Consider the following 18,520-nt stretch of genomic DNA (forward strand, 5'->3'; position numbering starts at 1 on the left):
AATCAAGTACTCTTATTCATTTACAATAAATGTTAATGTACATCAATCTGATTGGAGCTAAGGGCATACATTGTCTAACAATCCAAAACCTCTGTTTTGCTCTATTAAGCTAACCTATAACTCCGATCAAATTGTCATTCGACCCTAAGCACTATGGGTCGATACCCTACCACAACCTCACGGTTTTGTAGCCTTTCCTAACCCTAACCCATAGTGCACCAAATGTGGCCAAACCCACTAAGTTTCCCTTGTGTGGCATGTGGACCGGAGGGTGGGTGTGCTAGCTGGAAAACTAGGATGGAAAAATCCGGAATGTCCTGAGATGCACATTGGACAAGAACGGTACGCCTAAGTGCTGACAGCCTCGGCCGATGGTGCGAAACAGAGATGTTTACCCGTTTTGCTCCGTCGACTAAACCCGTAACTTTGATCGAACTGTAGAATGATACCTTACCACAACCTGGTGGTTTCGCGGCCCATCCCTAACCTTAACCCTTAATCTGCCACATATAGGCTAACCCACTAAATTTCCCCTGTGTGGCACGTGGACCGGACATTGGGTGTATTGGCCACCACACTAGCCGCGGGAAACCGGAATGTCCCGAGATTTACATTGGACAAGATTGATACACGTTGATGATGGCCTTGGCCTACGATGCGAAACAGAGATTTACCCAAAACCTACATTTTGCTCCATCGAGCTAACTTGTAACTCCAATCGCACCATCATTCGACGCTTGGTACCGTGGGATAATACCCAAAACACTATGGTTGTCCATCGACCCATTCCTAATCCAAACCTTTACTATGCCACACATGGCCATATCCACTAAATCACTCTTGAGTGGCACATGGAACCGATCAGTGGTGCATTGGCTGCCAAACTGGGATGGCGGACTCCACGATGTCTCGAGATTCACATCCGAAATGACCGACACGCGTGATTGCTAACAGCCTTGGCCGACGAAGTGAAACGGAGGTTGACCGAAAACCTTCGTTTTGCTTCGTCGAGCCTACCCATAACTCCAATTGGAGCGTCATTCGACACCTGGCATTATCAGACAATACCTTACCACGTTGTTGTCGTTCCATAACCCATCTCTAACCCTAAACCTTAGTGCGCCACATGTGGCCAAATCCACTAAGTTGCCCTCAATGGCACGTGGACCGGAGGGTGGCTGCGTAATCGGGATGGGTGACTCCACAAACTCCCCACAGCCGGCTTGATCGGGATGCCTAATTTACGATGGCCTTGGCCAAGGGAGAAAAAAGGAGGTTTACGCAAAACTCCGTTTCCCTCCACCTAGACTATCGATAACTTCGATCGGGCCACAATTCGAACCGTCGCAATGGGGGAGAATACCCTACCACACGACCAAAGGTATGGGGCACATCTTCAAATGGATACCGCAAAGCACCACATGTGGCTGAAGAAGCATACACATAGATGTGAAGAATCTCCTTCTCACTGATATACAAGCGACCACACCAAAACCACACGGCCAAATAGATGACAAACATGGTACTAATGGATGATTGGTGGTACAGAAAATGAAGGATACTGATACAATCAACAAACATAGATTCCACCCACATAAATATAAGTCCATAGAGAAAAGTTCCTCCCCCTCCAACCCACATAACAACACCTAAATTAACAAAATAGCGGGAGGACCACAATAACAACCAATCCTTAAGCTGAATCCATCTGGTCTTGCACTACATTCATAACATGTAAGAAAGGAATACAAGGATCAACAAAAGAATAACGAGTTGTCCAATTCTACATACACCTTCGATGGCCACCTCCTGTGCTGATCTCAAACACTCGACTTGCCTATGACAATCATCTATGGAACGTTACAGATCTCCGACATGGTTAAAATACTACCATTACTACCGGGGGATGTAACCTCATCCGTATATCCTATAGGAACTGCCCACTCAAAGAATTTGCATCCTTAAGGTCTATTGGCAGGGTTCTCATATACCCACCCCGTCTTCATTGAACGTTCTTCTACAAGTATGTGATTACATGTAATTTGCAATGAAGATGACTATTGGGACTCTGAAAACAATGTTATTCTACTAAAAATTTAACCCAAAAGCTGTAGAATAGTTTCTGCAGGTTTTGGATTGTCATAGATATGCGAAGGATACACTTCCTCCTTCAGTAGCAATACTTCGTCTAGTATCACAAATTTGAAGGGGAGTGATTCCCTTCACTCCATTGGCTGCTCTTTTTATTGTGCTATTTGATGGGATGTCCATATTAGTAGATACTATTTCGTTAAAGAAAACTAACATTGAATAATTCATTACCCAAGATACCTAGCGAACGTTTTCTCCTTTAATAGAATCCTTAATAAGATGGTTATTACGGTTGGGTCAATGAAAGAAAAATATAATGCCAGAATACTCTTCTAAGGACTTTTATAGTGAATTCTGGGATGTGGCAACGTTAGTCAAATTTAATCATTTACAACCCACTGCCATCAAACTATGTACTGCACTCAAAAGTTGTCACACTAATACAGTTCTGTTTATACAAAGATAGGAACCAATGAACTAACTTGTAATGGATTACAAAGAACGAAAAAACTATAGTTGTGCAAATTAATCAATTAATGGGTTTTCATTGTTAATATCAACAATTACTGAAAACAAAAGGGAATTACCAAGTCACACCAAATTTGAGAATGCAACGAAACCTACCATCCAGTAAGAAAGGATCCACTGCACGTATTGTGGTGCTTCACCCAATAGGGATGGGGATGTAGGTAAGACCAAAAACCACCGAAAACAGCCGCCAACAAATTTTCGGAGCTCGGGAGGATGGAAACGCATCGGGGAGCAAAACACAACCTAGCGAGAAGTTAATTATTGGATTGGAACCAAAGGGATTAAGAGACTAATACGACCTTGTTTAATCAGGGATCAAACACAGAGCATAATGGAAACTTACGAACGGGATAAACTAACGGGACTTATCTGAAATAAGGGCGTACTGGAGAGACTAAGGGAACTTTGCTCATAGTTAGGGACACTGACCAAAAAAGAACAAGCACAGGGGAATACACGAGGCTTGTACTGAAGGGGAGAAGAGGAAGGTACGGTAACACAGAGGTTAGGCGAGAGGAAGAAGAAGGTACGGTAACACAAACGAAATAGGTTAGGGGAGAAGAAGAAGAAGAAGAAGATATGGTAACAGAGAGGTTAGGCAAGAACCTCGGGAGTTGAGGGGTATAGTGGGAATTTTATTATGGGTCGAGCTGACGTGTTAGGATGAGTGGAGCTGAACACAATTTCACATTTTATAGCTGGAGACAGCGATCAATTGGCACGCCCTACAAGGCCATTTGGATTTCTGAAGTGGAGTAAACAATGAAAACCCCTAAGTTTTCAATTATTGAAGAATTGCAATGGACCAGAACTGATTACCTTTCGGTAATTGAATGGTTTGATGGTAATAAACCTGTGTTAGACTGAACCCTATCCAGCTAACATTTGACTTCCTACATTTCTTGGCCGATCTGATCTTAGGCTCTCAGCAGTTGCCAACACAAGAATCGGCAGAATAGTACGATGGGAATCACATTTAGTTTCCTAACATTTGGTTTCCTACTACCATGCTGAGCTTGGCGGAATTTGGAAACAGGAGACTAAACTTCTCGTTCTAGGAGTGGCAACTCCCGTCCTGTGTGTCCATGCTGGTGGAAGATGAGTTCCAACTTCCAAATGAGTTCAAGCCCTGATCCATCAGCTAGGGCTTAGAAACGCTGCCAATATGGTGATTGGCAATGAAGGTCACAGAGGTATCTCAGGCGGAGGAGACAGCAACAATCTGATTCTTATCTTTCTAAAATTTTTCATCAGTTGAGTTTAAAAAATTTGCCCTTATATTTTTCCTCGTTGATTGTTGGTTGTTCTTGCTTAGGTAGCACTTGATCTTTGTTTTGCTTGTTGGTATTGTTATATATCCACTATACAACCGTTCAAAATGGGGTTAATTAATTGGTGGGTTGCTGATAAAAAAAAATGTGGGTTAACGCTGGAGGTGATGAAAAAGAGAGCAGCAGGCGAAGCAATGCTAGAAGCAAAAGGGCTTATTACCCTGTCTGCTACGGTAGAAACAGCAATAGCCACTAATGGTGTGACACAAGAAATTTCATTCTACATTTGAATCAACAATCACCACCACTAGCGAAGGTGCTGTCAACAAGGATCCCATACCTGGGGAAATACTGTATTTATGCCATTGAGGAATGTGTAAATTTGTGCTTGTTTTCCAGTGTTCGGATCTGGGCATACACATCCATTTCCAACATTAAAGGATATGCTTTTGAACTTTCACTTGCTAAAATGAAACAAAATAATTACTTAACAATAATTTGCCTCGTACCCTTTATTCCTGCCTTTCTTTTCTTTCCTTTCATTTTCTTTTTTTTTCTTTTACCTATTACTTACTTTCTGTTACTTGTATGTCTTGTTAGAAAGAAATTTCTCTACAGTAAATCTATTTGTTCAAAGACAAAATAGTTGCTTGATGGGTTTTAGCCATTCCAATTACAAAATTGTTTCCTGATAATCCAAAGACAAAATAGTTGAATTAAAATAATATTAAATATACAAAATAAACATTTTTCTCAGGGGGCATTCTTCTTCTTCTTTTTTTTTTTTTGATTTTGAAAGAGAGAAATTGATTCCCACTGACTAAGAAACCCGTATTTTTTTTTCAGATTTATGTGGGAATCAAGAAAAATTAATTTTCCTGGATACCTCTCTCCTAAGTAAGTAAATAACTTTTCCACCTGAAGGAAAGTTACCAATACTTGAATGAGACAAAAATACCCCTTTTAATAATAGATTTTTATGACTAAAATAGTCATTGCCTTTATTTACATGAGAAATAAAAAAACATGAATAAATACACTTACCCAAATATTTCTTGGAACACTTACCTAGATAAGTAACTTGCCGAAAAACAAGCAGGGCCTTAGTTTTAGCATCGACTCCTTGACCTATAGGTTCTCAATTGACACTTAAACGTGAAAGTAAATTAAAAAAATAATATTTATCAAGGCTCATTATTATTTCATTATGTATGGTCCAATTGCTTGGATGATGAGGCCAGACTTCCGCTTCTCTCTCTCTCTCGGACAACCAATGAACCCCTCCCCAACCCTGGTGGCAGCGGGATTTGATCCCAAGTAAGGGTATCAATGGACCAGTTTTAAATTAGACCCCGTTCAATCCAAAATCAAATTGGACGGATTGGACAGACCAACAAGACATTGGATTGGACCAATCCAGTCCAAAATATTTATTAGATTGGATTGGACCTGTTCCGTCCATAACAAATTTATATTGGATTGGGTTGGATTAAGCCAGTCCTTTGATATAAGAGGAAAATATGTGTCAATGGACTAGGTTTGGGTTAAAACCAATCCAAATCAAAATGAATTTGAACAGATTGGACAGTCCAGACATTGAAATGGACCGGTCCAAATTGGTCCATAACATTCATTGGATTGGATTGGACCTGGTCCATTTATAATGGACTCACATTGGACTGGATCGGATTGGACCAAATCCAGCCCAATTGACACCCCTAAATTCCCAGGTCTATACTCCAATGAGAAAATTGACACTTCTGAAATTTGGGTTTCTTACATCATACAAATCTTATCCTAATGGAAAATTTAACTCGAATATTTTAGCATTAAAAATTCTTGGTCCATTCCAGATACCATATTGATCAACATCCATATCAGTTGTCAAAAGAAAAACAAAATCAATTATTGATCAACATCCAGGTGCTGGGAAGATGTGCGAAGAAGAGAATTGTATTGCTTCTGGTGGCTCCTTCAATCTTCTGCAACTCCCAGGTCACAACCATTAATTTGGTAAGCTGTCATTACAAGACACAGGAAGAAAATGGGAACACAAAACCCACCTTCAGACTTTTAAGTAGAAACTAGAATGGGCCAAGATTTCAAAAGCAGTTAAGTACTTACCTTGCATGATCGATCCATGTCTGGACTGCCTTCTTTTACCTTTATTTCAATCTACTAAATTACAGAATCATCGTTGAAGTGAAGAGGTCCATAACTAAGATGTCCTCGTAAATAATAAGAGCAAAGGGCTTTATTTTGTTGTGGCCTGAGTTCAATTCCTTGGATGATGAGGCCAGACTTTCCACTGACCACCTCTCACCTCCATGAGGCTCATCTCCACCTTCCCATCTACTCCCTGGTCATTAAAGAACTCGTCCAGCTCAACTTCCACCCACCCATCTCCTGGTTGCAAGGGAACCGTTCCTCTTCTTGTCACAATAACTGGGATAATTTCACAGCTGCCACTCTGTGGACCATGTCAAGGAGATGTTTCTCATGACCCTACTAGTCAATTGTTTTGCCAGGGTTTAGATACAAATTATGTTGTCCACCACCAACAAACCTCGGACACCTCTGCCAGGTGGGTGTCAAGTCACGTGCTCCCTCAAAATTGAGAACGAGAAAAGCTCCATAATTTGTTTTCCTAGACAGCATTCACATCTCCACTCTGCGACAGATCTCAAGTCAATGCACATTCAACAGCTCTGCCACATTCGAGAACCTGTACATGTCAAATTCACTAACTTAAGATACCTATTCACAAAACTATAAAATTGTGAGAAGAGTCTCTCTCCAGTCTCCATACAATTGAAAGTTCCATAGCTGCTATCATATAACAGTTCTGCATTTATCCAATACAAAGCTCCCTTTCAACAAAACAGTATCTTTGGTTACAATCCAAATAAATTTGCCACCTGGAGGCCAACCACCAACAAATCTCACACCTCTGCCAGGTGGGTGTCAAGTCACGTGCTCCCTCAAAATTGAGAACGAGAAAAGCTCCATAATTTGTTTTCCTAGACAGCATTCACATCTCCACTCTGCGACAGATCTCAAGTCAATGCACATTCAACAGCTCTGCCACATTCGAGAACCTGTACATGTCAAATTCACTAACTTAAGATACCTATTCACAAAACTATAAAATTGTGAGAAGGGTCTCTCTCCAGTCTCCATACAATCGAAAGTTCCATAGCTGCTATCATATAACAGTTCTGCATTTATCCAATACAAAGCTCCCTTTCAACAAAACAGTATCTTTGGTTACAATTCAAATAAATTTGCCACCTGGAGGCCAACCTAGCAAATCCGATTAGCTAGTCTATTTGTAGGGACTTGACACTGGATTAACCACTCTTAAATGGAATGAAAATCTGCCACTTTGTTTCATATTTTTTGGTTTCCTTGTTGTCGTGGTCTATGAGAATGGGATGATTGCAAAGACGGAAAAAGATATCTTTTTTTAGATGAGAAAACAATGGGAGGCACTGATCTTGACAGTATGTCCCAATAATTGGAAGGCAAAAGTCTCTCCCACACATTTTCTGATTCCGCCGCCAACAGAAAGACCAAAGATACTGATGACAATCAGCATACATCCCAAGGAGATGTGAAGGAAATGATGTTGGATATGCAAACTTCTAATGAGATGTCGAAATTCACAGTAGCAGTAAGAGAAGGAGAAGCAACAGCATCACTGCTACTACCTTCTTCCCTCTCCCCCGTGTCTGTCTAAAGCAGTGTTTTAAAAGGCATGGGAGGCATACGCCGGGAGGCACTCCCAAAACACCCTGAGGCGTATGCCAGAAGCGCTGACACCTCTTAGGCGTACGCCTCAGGTGCAAGAGGTGTACACCTCTTGCGCTTTTTTCATGAGGCGTGCAAGAGGCGTACGCCTCATGCGCCTCATGCATATCTGATATAAAATGACAGGAAAAAAAAAGAAAAAAAAAGGAAAGGAAAGGAAAGGAAAAGAAAGGGAAGGCAAAGAAAAAGAAAGAGAAGAAAAAAAGAGAAAAGGAAAGGAAAGGGAAGGGAAGAAAAGGGGAAAGAAAGTGGTTTGCCCCCTGCCCCTTCGGCTGGGGGGCTTCACCCCCTTTCAATGCAGCCCAATTCGTTTTTTTTTTTTTATTTAGGGGGGTCTTGCTCCGCTTCCGCTTCAACAAGACCCCCCCCCCCCTTTCAACTAATGTAATGCATCTTTAATCTTCTTAATATAAAAGATTTTTATTAAAAATAAAGAAAAAATGAGATCCCCCCTTCCTCTTCATCCTCCTCCTAACCCCCCTCCTCTTAAGGAGGCGTAAGCCTCCTTGTGTTCGGGAGGCTTACGCCTCTTGCATTCTAAACTACGCCTCACACCTCTAGGTAGTGGAACGCCTCGCGTCACGCCTCCGCGTTTTAAAACATTGGTCTAAAGCTTCCTTAATAAGATTCTTCCGTCTTTCTAGAGTTTGGTGGAAGTCAAATGAGAATAGAAAATTAATGAATTGTCCACTAACAAGTGTTGGACTATTTTACTGTCTAAATGCACTTAGCCAAGAGTTTGACCATTTTTCTCTTTGCTAAATCTAAATTGTAATGTTGGACCATGGCAAGCTGACCATAGAAGTGATGAACTGATGAACAAGTAATTTGGTGGTGGCCTTGCAAATTCATCAGGAGTTGAACCAAATTTTCTAACAGTCCCAACTCTCCCCTCCTCTCAAACCCACGTTTACCTAGCAAAAGGAGAAGAATAAGGCTCAGACAATCTAAGAAATTTCAACAAATTTATTAGCCTTGAACTCTTAAACTTTCTTCATTAAGGCTCTACTTGGCTGCATATAAATTAAATAAAAATAAATAATTTTCTGAAAATGACTAGAAAATGAACATTTATCAAATGTCATTTTGTAAGATAATTATTAATAGACACGACTTAAAGCATCAAGTACTTACATGCCTATATCCACCTACCACTGCAGGGAATTCTTGAGACTCCTACCCCTCTCCCTCTCTCTCTAGTCTCCCTCAAAGAATATCCTTGAACCCTCCAAGCATTTCTTCCTTCAGCAATGACTGTTTACAATTACTCATATCTTGCCAAAATGCTTTTCCAATGTCTATACTGAATTGACAGCCTGAAATGAAAATCTCCCAACAATTTGATGACTGACCACTTCATTGCATCATGCATCAATAGAAGAGGGAAAATCTTTTGTTCTTGTACACTATCCACATATTCTTCAACACCAGGTTCAGACAAAAATCAAATTAATTAGAAAATATAAGCCATTCCAAGAAAGAATTAAGGACAGATTGTCATTATCCCTTGTCGAGATCTGTCTCTCCTGTGTTAGTGGGTAGGGGTCTTGATTTTGCATCTCTTTCCCAACCATTTTTCCCTGTTGGATATTGTACTCTCAGTGCAGGCTGTGCAGCTACACGGAGTAAGTCAATGGATAATGCAGAAGTTGGATAGAACCACAGATTAAAGAAGCAGCTGAAGCCAAGTAAGCACCAATGTTCTAAAACGCAGAGGCATGACACGAGGTGTTCCACTACCTAGAGGCGTGAGGCATAGTTCAGAACATAAGAGGCATAATCCTCCTGAACATGTCTACTTAAGAGGAGGGGGTATGAGGAAGAAGAAGAGGAAGGAGGATCTCATTTTTCTTTATTTTTAATAAAAATCTTTTAAATTAAGAAGAATGAAGGTGCATATCAATAGTTGAAAGGGGGGCTTTCTTTCATTTTTTTTTCTTTCCCTTCCCTTTCTTTTCTTTTCCTTTCCTTTCCTTTTTTTTCTCTTTTTTTTTGTCTTTTTACTTGAGGCACATGAGGCATACACCTCATGCAAAAAGCATATGAGGCGTATGCCTCTTGCACCTGAGGTGTACGCCTCAGAGGTGTCAATGCCTCTGGCATACGCCTCAGGGCATTTTGGGGGCACCTCACCTAGAGGCACACCTTTTGTTGTACGCCTCCCACACCTTTTAAAACACTGGTAAGCACCATGATTTATTGCCAAAGCTGCTATAGTTGTGACACTGGAAGCTGCTGGAGTTGCAACTTCATAAATTTCATCATCTCTGATTCTCTATTTGATTCAACAATCACCACTACCACTGCCGAAGTCAGTATTCAGTGAAAATAATCCAATCCCCTTATCTGGCTATTTCAACTTCTTGAATACCCACGTGAAAGACATCAGCAGGCCAGCAGAACAAGGTGATAGCCTTTTAGAACTGTTTCTTAAAAGTTCATAGCCAATCTAAAAACTAGCCAGGGGACCACATTTCTTCCATTTCTATATCAACTTTGTAATTCAGATTTCTTTTTGTTCTTTTTGATAAGTAGTAAGAAGCATTTTAATAAAGATTAAATAAGAACTATTGGAGGATACAGCATAAAATATCCATAAAGAGGCACGAGGCGGCCTCAAAAACAAAAGAAGATTACAAATGATCCCAGAATAAACGACTCCTATGCACCCCTTGATTAGCTAGAAAGTCTTCCAGCCCATTAGCTGATCTCCTCTTCCAGTCTCCCACTGAACTCTCACTAATATGTTGGAAGTTAGCCATTTGAATCTTCTCATTGCCCCCCTAAAGAACCAAGTTACAGCCCAACTCCTTCAACCACCAAATACCAGTTTAGAATCATCTTCAATTAGCAACCTCCCAAAGTTCAGATCTCTAGCAATATATGCTCCTTGTAGAATTGCTTGAACCTATGCACCAACAATCATCGCCCACTTCAATTGGACCAAAAAACAAGGCAACAATCTGACCCTCTGTATAAAGCTTTCTTCGGAGGGCTCCAATCTGTTACAGGCTTGTTCTTGACTAAAGAAGATTTTGCAACCAATTCTCAGATTCTCCAAAGACCATCAAAGGAGAATTGTGAGAAAAGATCCAATGAATTACTTATACCAAATGATAGACCTGCTCGAAATGCAACCCCAAATAGTAGCATCATCCCTTTCTTTGTCATTAAAAATCCTAGCATTTCTTTCCTCCCAAACTGTCCATACCAAAGCAGTCCTAGCACATCTCTACAACACTCTCCCTCTTCTCTTACACCACCTGAAGGTAGTTGAGTCAAGGAGTCCACCAATATGCAATGGCACTGTCCACCTACATCCAAAATGACCAGAAATCTTTTCCCAGTGTTGTACAACAAAAAGGGCATGAGATCAGTAGGTAGTAACAGCTTTCTTTATTAGCTTTGCAAAGGAAACAACAGTTTGGAGATATACTAAGGTTAGGTCTTCTCTTCCCAAGAGAGACTTCCTAACAAAGGGCTCCCACTTTAGTGGGGATGGGTTTGGACCAAATTTCATTGCAAAAGAAAGGTTGAGGGTTAGGGACAGGGTATAACCAAGAGAAAAAAGAAGCACAAGAAAACAAGCCCATCGATTAGGAGTCCAGTACAAGCATCAGGTTTAGAGTAATCCAAAAAAAACAGAGTTAAGAGTTTTGAGAAGTGAAGCAGCTTGGTCAAGCTCTAAATCTCTCATATCTCTTCTAAAGCCCAAATTCCAATTGTGCCCAAAAGTTTGAGAAAAGAAGACAAGCTCTGAATGGGCCCATTTCTAAATAGGGACAGAGAAAACATGGAGGGAAAAAGGTCCTTGAGAGTGGAGCTATCATGCCAGACGTCCTCCCCTTATCCCAATACGCACATCATACCTAACAAGGCTTAGGAAATTGGGAAGAATGTCACGAATATCCAGCCTTTCACAGAGAATTCAAAGTGGCTCGTCAAGAAACACAAGCATCCCAACTGTTACCTACACACCCATGAATACTACCTATTACCTTATGCCAAAGTCTTTCCCTCTCTAAAGGCTATCTCCATAGCCATTTACCCAACAAAACTATATTCTTCTTTCTTAAATTGTGTAAGCCCAAGCCCCCTTGCTTCTTACTTCTGCACACTAACTCCCATCTCACCAAGTGATCCTTTCTTTCTTTTCTTTCTTTATCAACCTCCCATAAGGAATCCCTCATTATCTTCTCTATTTTTGATACCTCCTTTTGTGTTATCTTAAAGACAGAGGAAGTAAACTGGAAGGTTTGCTAAGGTAGACTTTATCAAAATAATTCACTCCCCAAGAGACACATAATTCCTCTTCTAAGCTAACAACTTCTTAGCACAATTTTCAACAATTGGGTTCCAAACAATTAGATAACAAAAGATGAAAATCAAAACATACATTACTCATATCATCTTTTTTCTAGCTATCGATCATTCCATCTATGAAAATGAAAACAGAAAAAAAAATAATAAAACGAAGGGGAATGGGTTGGAGACTCTGATTAATTACTCTGTTTAGGCCTGAGCTCAATTCCTTGGATGATGAGGCCAGACTTCCAATTACCACCTTTGATCTCCATGAGACTCATCTCCACCTCCCCATCTTCTCCCCAATCGTTAAAGAACTCACCCATCTCTATCTCCATCCACCCATCTCCTCGTTCCCGTGGGAACAGTCCATTTTGTCGTGACAAAGACACGGATGGCCGCACGACGGACGGTGTCAACATGAACTGTCTCAGATTGTGGAAAAGTTCCTGAAGCCGATCTCGTGCCGTCCAAGTTTGATTTGAAATATTGCCTTCAGGGTCCAGATAGACATTGCGAATTCCTTCATCAACAGCCCCACCCCCACCTCCGACGAACCTCACTGACACCTCTGCCGGGTTGACGTCAAGCCCTCGTCTGACCTCCTCAAACTTGAGCACGATGTAAGCAGCATAAGTCGTTCTTGGTGATAGCATTCGCGTATCCATCTTCCCATGCACTTCGAGCCAACACACATTCAAGAGCTCAGCCACCACCGGGAACCTGTTTATTCCAAAATCACATTATACCAAGAACGAGAGAGAGAGAGAGAGAGAGAGAGAGAGAGAGACCTGGAATCAGGAAGGGAAATCCACCTCCAATACCTAGGAGTATCTCCCCATACGATTGAAAGCTCCTTAGCTGCTATCATATAACATTTGCTTCCACTGCTTTTCTCCAACGCAAAGCTCTGCAATCAACAAAAACAACCAGCGGTCCTTAATGTTTTGCTCTTCGTTCTTTTTGTCTATTACACAGATTTTCTATGTTTCTAAGAAGATAATATTAGTAGAAAACCAGGGGTTTATTATATTACCTTGTTCCCGCCGTCGATGATGATGGGATGATCGGTGAGATAGAAATAGAGATCTTTCTTAGATGAGAAGGCGATCGGAGAGACTGATCTAGAGAGGATTTCCTGGTAATCAGACGGCAGAAATCTCTCCCACACGGAGTCCGAATCTACCGCCGACCGGAAGACCGACGAGACCGCCGACAATCGGCAAGCATCCCGAGGAGAAGTGAGTGAGATGATGTTGGAGATGCAACCCTCCGGCAAGACAGAGAAATTCACCGTAATACCTTTTTCCATTTCATATGCTAGTCTCTTCTTCACCATTTCTGTAACTCTATTTAAGAATTTCTCTTATCGTTAGGTCGGTTATACTGCATTAAGATACAGAACTACCCCTTGACATAAAACAATATTACAAACAATATTACAGAAGAGAACCTATGCCCATTGGTTGTTCCTTGTTCGTAGTCCATCCAATCTAGGGGAAATTCTTATCTTATTCAAAAAAAAAGGGAAATTCCTCAATTTTGGGCTTAGTCCACTTTGATGCTGATAAGTACTGCCATTAACGGCTGTTAAATGATATATAAAAAGATATAAATATCCTTCAGGTATTTTTTAAGTTTTTTTATAAACCATATGTTCGGGTCATGGCTGAGCTGGCCCTACGAGATACGTGGCCGCCCAGTTATTGCTCTACCACATCATCCTAACTCGTCCATGTCAACCTAGTATGGCCGAGCTACGCTACCATTGTGGCCCCCATCTTATCTTTCCAGTCACATCAACTACACGTCATATGAATGAGCACAACTACAAATAAGGAGTAAGGAAGATGACTCCGCTGGGGAATAGGACTCTATCCCGAATACCTCGGTGGCAAACCTCATCCCGACAACCCCGAAAGCCTAGTCGGACTAGGACATGGATCTTTGGCTATAAAATGGTACTCCATGCTCGAGGTAAAGGATCCAGCTTTTGACACTCTTACTAACTTGAGCATTGGAGTGCTTACCCGGGGGTAACTCCTCGGGCCTTTGACATTTGTTTCCTTTGATCATAGGTCTTGAAGTGCGGTCTCGTCCTTGTAGCTCGGCCCCACCCTGCCAGCAAGGACTATCTGGTTGCTCTCCTCAGTTCATGCACCACCTCGGATTGAGCAACATCAGATTGGCGCCGTCTGTGGGAACTACACAAAAAGTCCTTCCCCAAAATCCTTCATTACCGCACAATCAAGAAAGCGATCAAGATGCCCAAAAACCAGCCCGAGCGTTCAACAGGCCGATCCCCATCTCGGGAGTCTCACCACCGTAGTCCTCTGCATCAAGAAACTCCACAGGCTCCGGCCGCGATTGATCCTGAACAGTTCCTATCAATGCAAGAAAATGTCGATAAGATCTTCGAAATGATGCAAAACCTAGGACCCGCGGCACCGCCCAACAAGATCGTCCCCCCTTATGCACCGAGCAGACAAGGGCATAGCGCGATCCAACCAAGAAAAGCAGGATACAATAAGAAGGTCGGCCCCCTCCGTCCGCTCTTGTAGCAAGACGCACCAAACCTCACGAATCCCTGCCAAGGAAAGGCTCGGTAGACGAACGCAACCTCACGTGGTCTCCATTGCCAAATCCAACTCCATGAAAGACCGTGCGGTACGCCCCAAGAAGGAAAGGGCAATGCACACTGTGGCTCCGGACCAAAGGGATGATGAAATTCGAGAACTCCGTCAGCGCTTAGAAGAGCTAGAACACAACTAGAGAAGCATGACGCCAGTTGTAGATCAGCCCACGCCACCGATCGTGCCCACGGCAAAGGAACCACCCTTCATCCAAGAAATTGTGGACGACGTAGCTCCCACAGGATGGCGGACACCTCAGCTTAACAAGTACGATGGAAACATTGATCCCGCTGACCATATTGAAGCGTTGAAGGCTCAGTTAATGTTGCATGGATCCTCCGAGGGCTTGATGTGCAAAACTTTAGTGGCCACCCTCGCAGGTCCAACCCTAACATGGTATTCTTCCCTGCCTCTACGCTCAATAGCGTCGTGGGAACAGTTGGAGACCTGGTTTCGTGCTCAGTTCACGGCGAGTCAAAAGCATTGGAAGACCTCGGCCAGCCTCATGCAGGTGCAACAGAGGAAAAACGAGTCCCTCAAAGACTACCTAGCCAGATTAAACAAGGAAGCGTTATAGGTTAGGAACCTGAACCAGTCTGTGGCTATCACCGCTATCCAACATGGCCTCGGCCCATCCCCATTCAACTTCTCCATCTCCAAGAACCCTCCGCAAACCCTGACAACACTGATGAGCCATGCGCAGAAGTATATCAACGTAGAATAAGCGCAGACACAACTATGGGATGAGGAAGAGAGGCCCGACAAGAGGAGGAGAGATACTGAGGAGCGAAAGTCAGAAAGATCAGATCGGGACAATAAGAGGCAAGACCACCAACCCGACCAAAGACCACGAAGACCCCCACCGACCTAATGGAACTTCATGTCGCTCAATATGCCGCGGTTTGAAGTCCTGATGCAAATCCACGATCATAACTACGTTCATTGGCCCGAGAAGATGAAAATGCAAAGCAACAAGAGGAATCACGACAAATATTGCGAGTTCTATATAGATCATGGTCACGACACGAAGAACTGCTTCGACCTATGCAACCACATTAAAGACCTAGTCAGGCGCGGATACCTTGGTGGGTTCATCAAGAGCGAGAAGCTGGCACAAGAAGAACAGCATGCGGAGGATGCTCGACCGCCGCCCCGAGCTCCCCCTACTGGTGTGATCCACGTCATATCAGGTGGAATCGCTGCAGGAGGGGAGAGTAGCTCGGGGTGCAAGAAGTATGCACGACTGTGTGAAATCGACAATCGGGGACACAAGAAGAAGTGCGGCCAGACCATCACATTCACCGACGATGACCTCCGGAGGATCCAGACCCTGTATGACGATGCCTTGGTAATCACAATCGAGGTGGCCAACCTCGGGATGAGACGGGTCCTGGTTGACACGGGTAGCTCTGTCGATGTACTCTTCGAGGACGCATTTGAAAAGCTCGGCATCGAAAAAGAGCGCCTCACTCCTGTCAACACTACCCTAATGGGCTTCTTGGGGGAGTCCCTCCTACCCACTGGGAAAATAACTCTTCCCCTACTGATTGGAGACGGTGACGTTACTACAACGACCATGGTGGACTTCACTGTGGTTCGTTGCCCCTCTTCGTACAACGTCATCCTTGGTAGGTCGACCCTTGATGCTCTGCAAGTTGCAGTCTCCACATTTCATCTTGCTATGAAGTTTCCCATCGAATATGGCATAGGGGTAGCACGTGGAGATCAAAGAACTGCACAACAATGCTACTTGCTCTCTTGTCGAGGACCACGACCGGCCGCAAAAACACTGATGAAAGAAGCTTATGACTTTTGAGATGAAGTGAGGACACATCACAATCAACCTGTCGGGGACCTCATCCAAGTGCCGCTTAACAAAGGAGATCCCGAGAAGACAGTCCAAGTCAGTTCTCTCTTAAATGACCACCTCTGGGAATAGCTTGTACAACTACTGAGAGACCACGCCGACGTATTTGCCTGGTCGGCGGCGGCAGATATGCCGGGGATCGACCCTGAAGTCATTATACACCGTTTGAACGCCGACCCCCGCTACCGACCTATAAAATAGAGGAAGAGGAGCTTTGCAACAGAACGGTGACAAGTGATTGCAGACGAAGTACAAAAGCTACTCGACGCCGGCTTCATTCGGGAGGTCAAGTACCCTGACTTGCTGGCCAACGTGGTAATGGTGAAAAAAGACAATGGGAAGTGAAGGATATGCATCGACTTCACCGGCCTAAACAAGGCTTGCCCCAAAGACAACTTTCCTCTACCAAGGATCGATCAACTTGTTGACGCAATGGCGGGCCATGGGCTCATGAGCTTCATGGATGCCTTCTCAGGGTACAATCAAATCCGGATGCATCCTGATGACCAGGAGAAAACAGCCTTTATCACCGACTGCGGCTTATATTGCTACAAGGTCATGCCCTTTGGCCCCAAGAACGCTGGCGCCACTTACCAACGGCTGGTGAATGAGGTGTTTAAAGATCAGCTCGGCCAAAACGTAGAGACATACGTCGACGACATATTAGTGAAGAGCAAGAAGGCCGAGTAGCACCTTGCCGACCTAAAGGAAGTTTTTAATACCCTCAGGAAGTATAAGATGAAGTTGAACCCGACCAAATGTGCTTCCTGGGGTTCATGGTGACGCAAAGGGGGATTGAGGCAAATCCAGAGAAGATACAGGCCATCCTTGACATGCAATCGCCCCGAACCCACAAAGATGTGCAGCGACTCACCGGTAGAATAGCCGCCCTTAGTAGGTTCATGTCCAAATCTGCAGACCGGTGTCTACCCTTCTTCAAAACCATCAAATGACCGAATGACTTCAAATGGACCGAGGAATGTGAATGGTCCTTTCAAGAACTGAAGCGGTACCTAAGTTCGCCGCCTCTCCTCACTAATCCGAGCCTAGGGGATGAGCTATTGCCTTACCTCTCGGCCAGGGATGAGGTCGTCAGCTCGGTACTAGTCAAGGAGGAAGACCGGGTACAAAGGCCAATTTACTACACCAGCAAAGTACTTGGTGGCGCGGAAACCCGGTACTCCAACTTGGAGAAAATGGCTCTGTCTCGAGTCACCTCAGCCAGAAAGCTCAGACCATACTTTCAGGCCCATAGTATCTGAGTGCTCACCGACTAGCCGCTTAAGCAAGTCCTCCAAAGGCTGGAAGCATTGGCCGCTTAATCAAATGGAGCATGGAGTTGAGTGAGTTCGACATTGAATATTCACCTTGACCCGCGATTAAAGCTAAGTCCCTAGCCAACTTCATTGCTGAATGCACATTCACCACCGAGGATCCTGCCCTGCCACTGCAAATATGGACCCTGCACGCGGATGGCTCGTCCAATCAGCAAGGCAGCGGAGTTGCCCTTATTCTTCTCAGCCCGGATGACATGGTGTTAGAGCATGCCCTTAGGTTCGAGTTTAAAGTGTCCAACAACGAAGCTAAGTATAAGGCTTTGATCGCCGGGCTACGCCTCGCCCTAGACCTGGGAGCTCGGAGAGTAGAAGCCTTCAGTGATTCTCAGCTAGTGGTCAACCAGATCCACGGACAATTTGAGACAAGAACGCCTACGATGGCAGGTTACCTACAAAAGGTGCAGGGGCTCATTTGTCGACTTGAGCACTTCAATATCCAGCAGATTCCTCGAGCTGAAACATGCGAGCCGACACGCTATCCAAGTTGGCCAGCTCCCCGAGAACCGACCTCGGCAAGACAACACAGTTGGACACTCTGGCCCAGCCGAGCATCACGAAGACAACTCTCCTCATCCTCCCGGTACAGCATGACCCATCCTGGATGGACCCCATAGCATAGTACCTCCACGAAGGCATACTTCCAGAAGATCAAACAGAAGCGAAGAAGCTCCAACA

The 18,520-nt window shown here is 43.6% G+C and overlaps 2 protein-coding genes and 1 pseudogene across 3 annotated transcripts; 1 reads left to right on the plus strand and 2 right to left on the minus strand.

Moving 5' to 3' along the window:
- Positions 1–5,701: 5,701 nt before the first annotated feature.
- LOC104602173 (F-box protein PP2-B10-like) lies at positions 5,702–9,896 on the minus strand (annotated as a pseudogene). Its single transcript, XR_736041.2, has 6 exons — positions 9,849–9,896; positions 7,278–7,628; positions 7,193–7,196; positions 6,971–7,111; positions 6,018–6,374; positions 5,702–5,911 (listed from the first exon to the last, which is right to left on the minus strand). The product of XR_736041.2 is annotated as an F-box protein PP2-B10-like (transcript).
- On the minus strand, positions 5,702–13,403 carry LOC104602174 (putative F-box protein PP2-B12). The gene is made up of 3 exons (XM_088901483.1): positions 13,045–13,403; positions 12,800–12,918; positions 5,702–12,731 (listed from the first exon to the last, which is right to left on the minus strand). The coding sequence occupies exons 1-3, from the start codon at positions 13,345–13,347 to the stop codon at positions 12,203–12,205; spliced, it is 951 nt and encodes a 316-aa protein (XP_088757609.1). The 5' UTR covers positions 13,348–13,403; the 3' UTR covers positions 5,702–12,202.
- A 2,130-nt stretch (positions 13,404–15,533) lies between these two features.
- Positions 15,534–16,457, plus strand: LOC104602228 (uncharacterized). The gene has a single exon (XM_010265842.1). The coding sequence runs from the start codon at positions 15,534–15,536 to the stop codon at positions 16,455–16,457; it is 924 nt and encodes a 307-aa protein (XP_010264144.1).
- The last annotated feature ends 2,063 nt before the right edge of the window (positions 16,458–18,520 follow it).

The sequence above is a fragment of the Nelumbo nucifera genome, chromosome 3 (assembly GCF_055504915.1).
Source record: "Nelumbo nucifera cultivar China Antique chromosome 3, China Antique-T2T, whole genome shotgun sequence".
In the NCBI taxonomy this organism is placed as follows: Eukaryota; Viridiplantae; Streptophyta; class Magnoliopsida; order Proteales; family Nelumbonaceae; genus Nelumbo; species Nelumbo nucifera.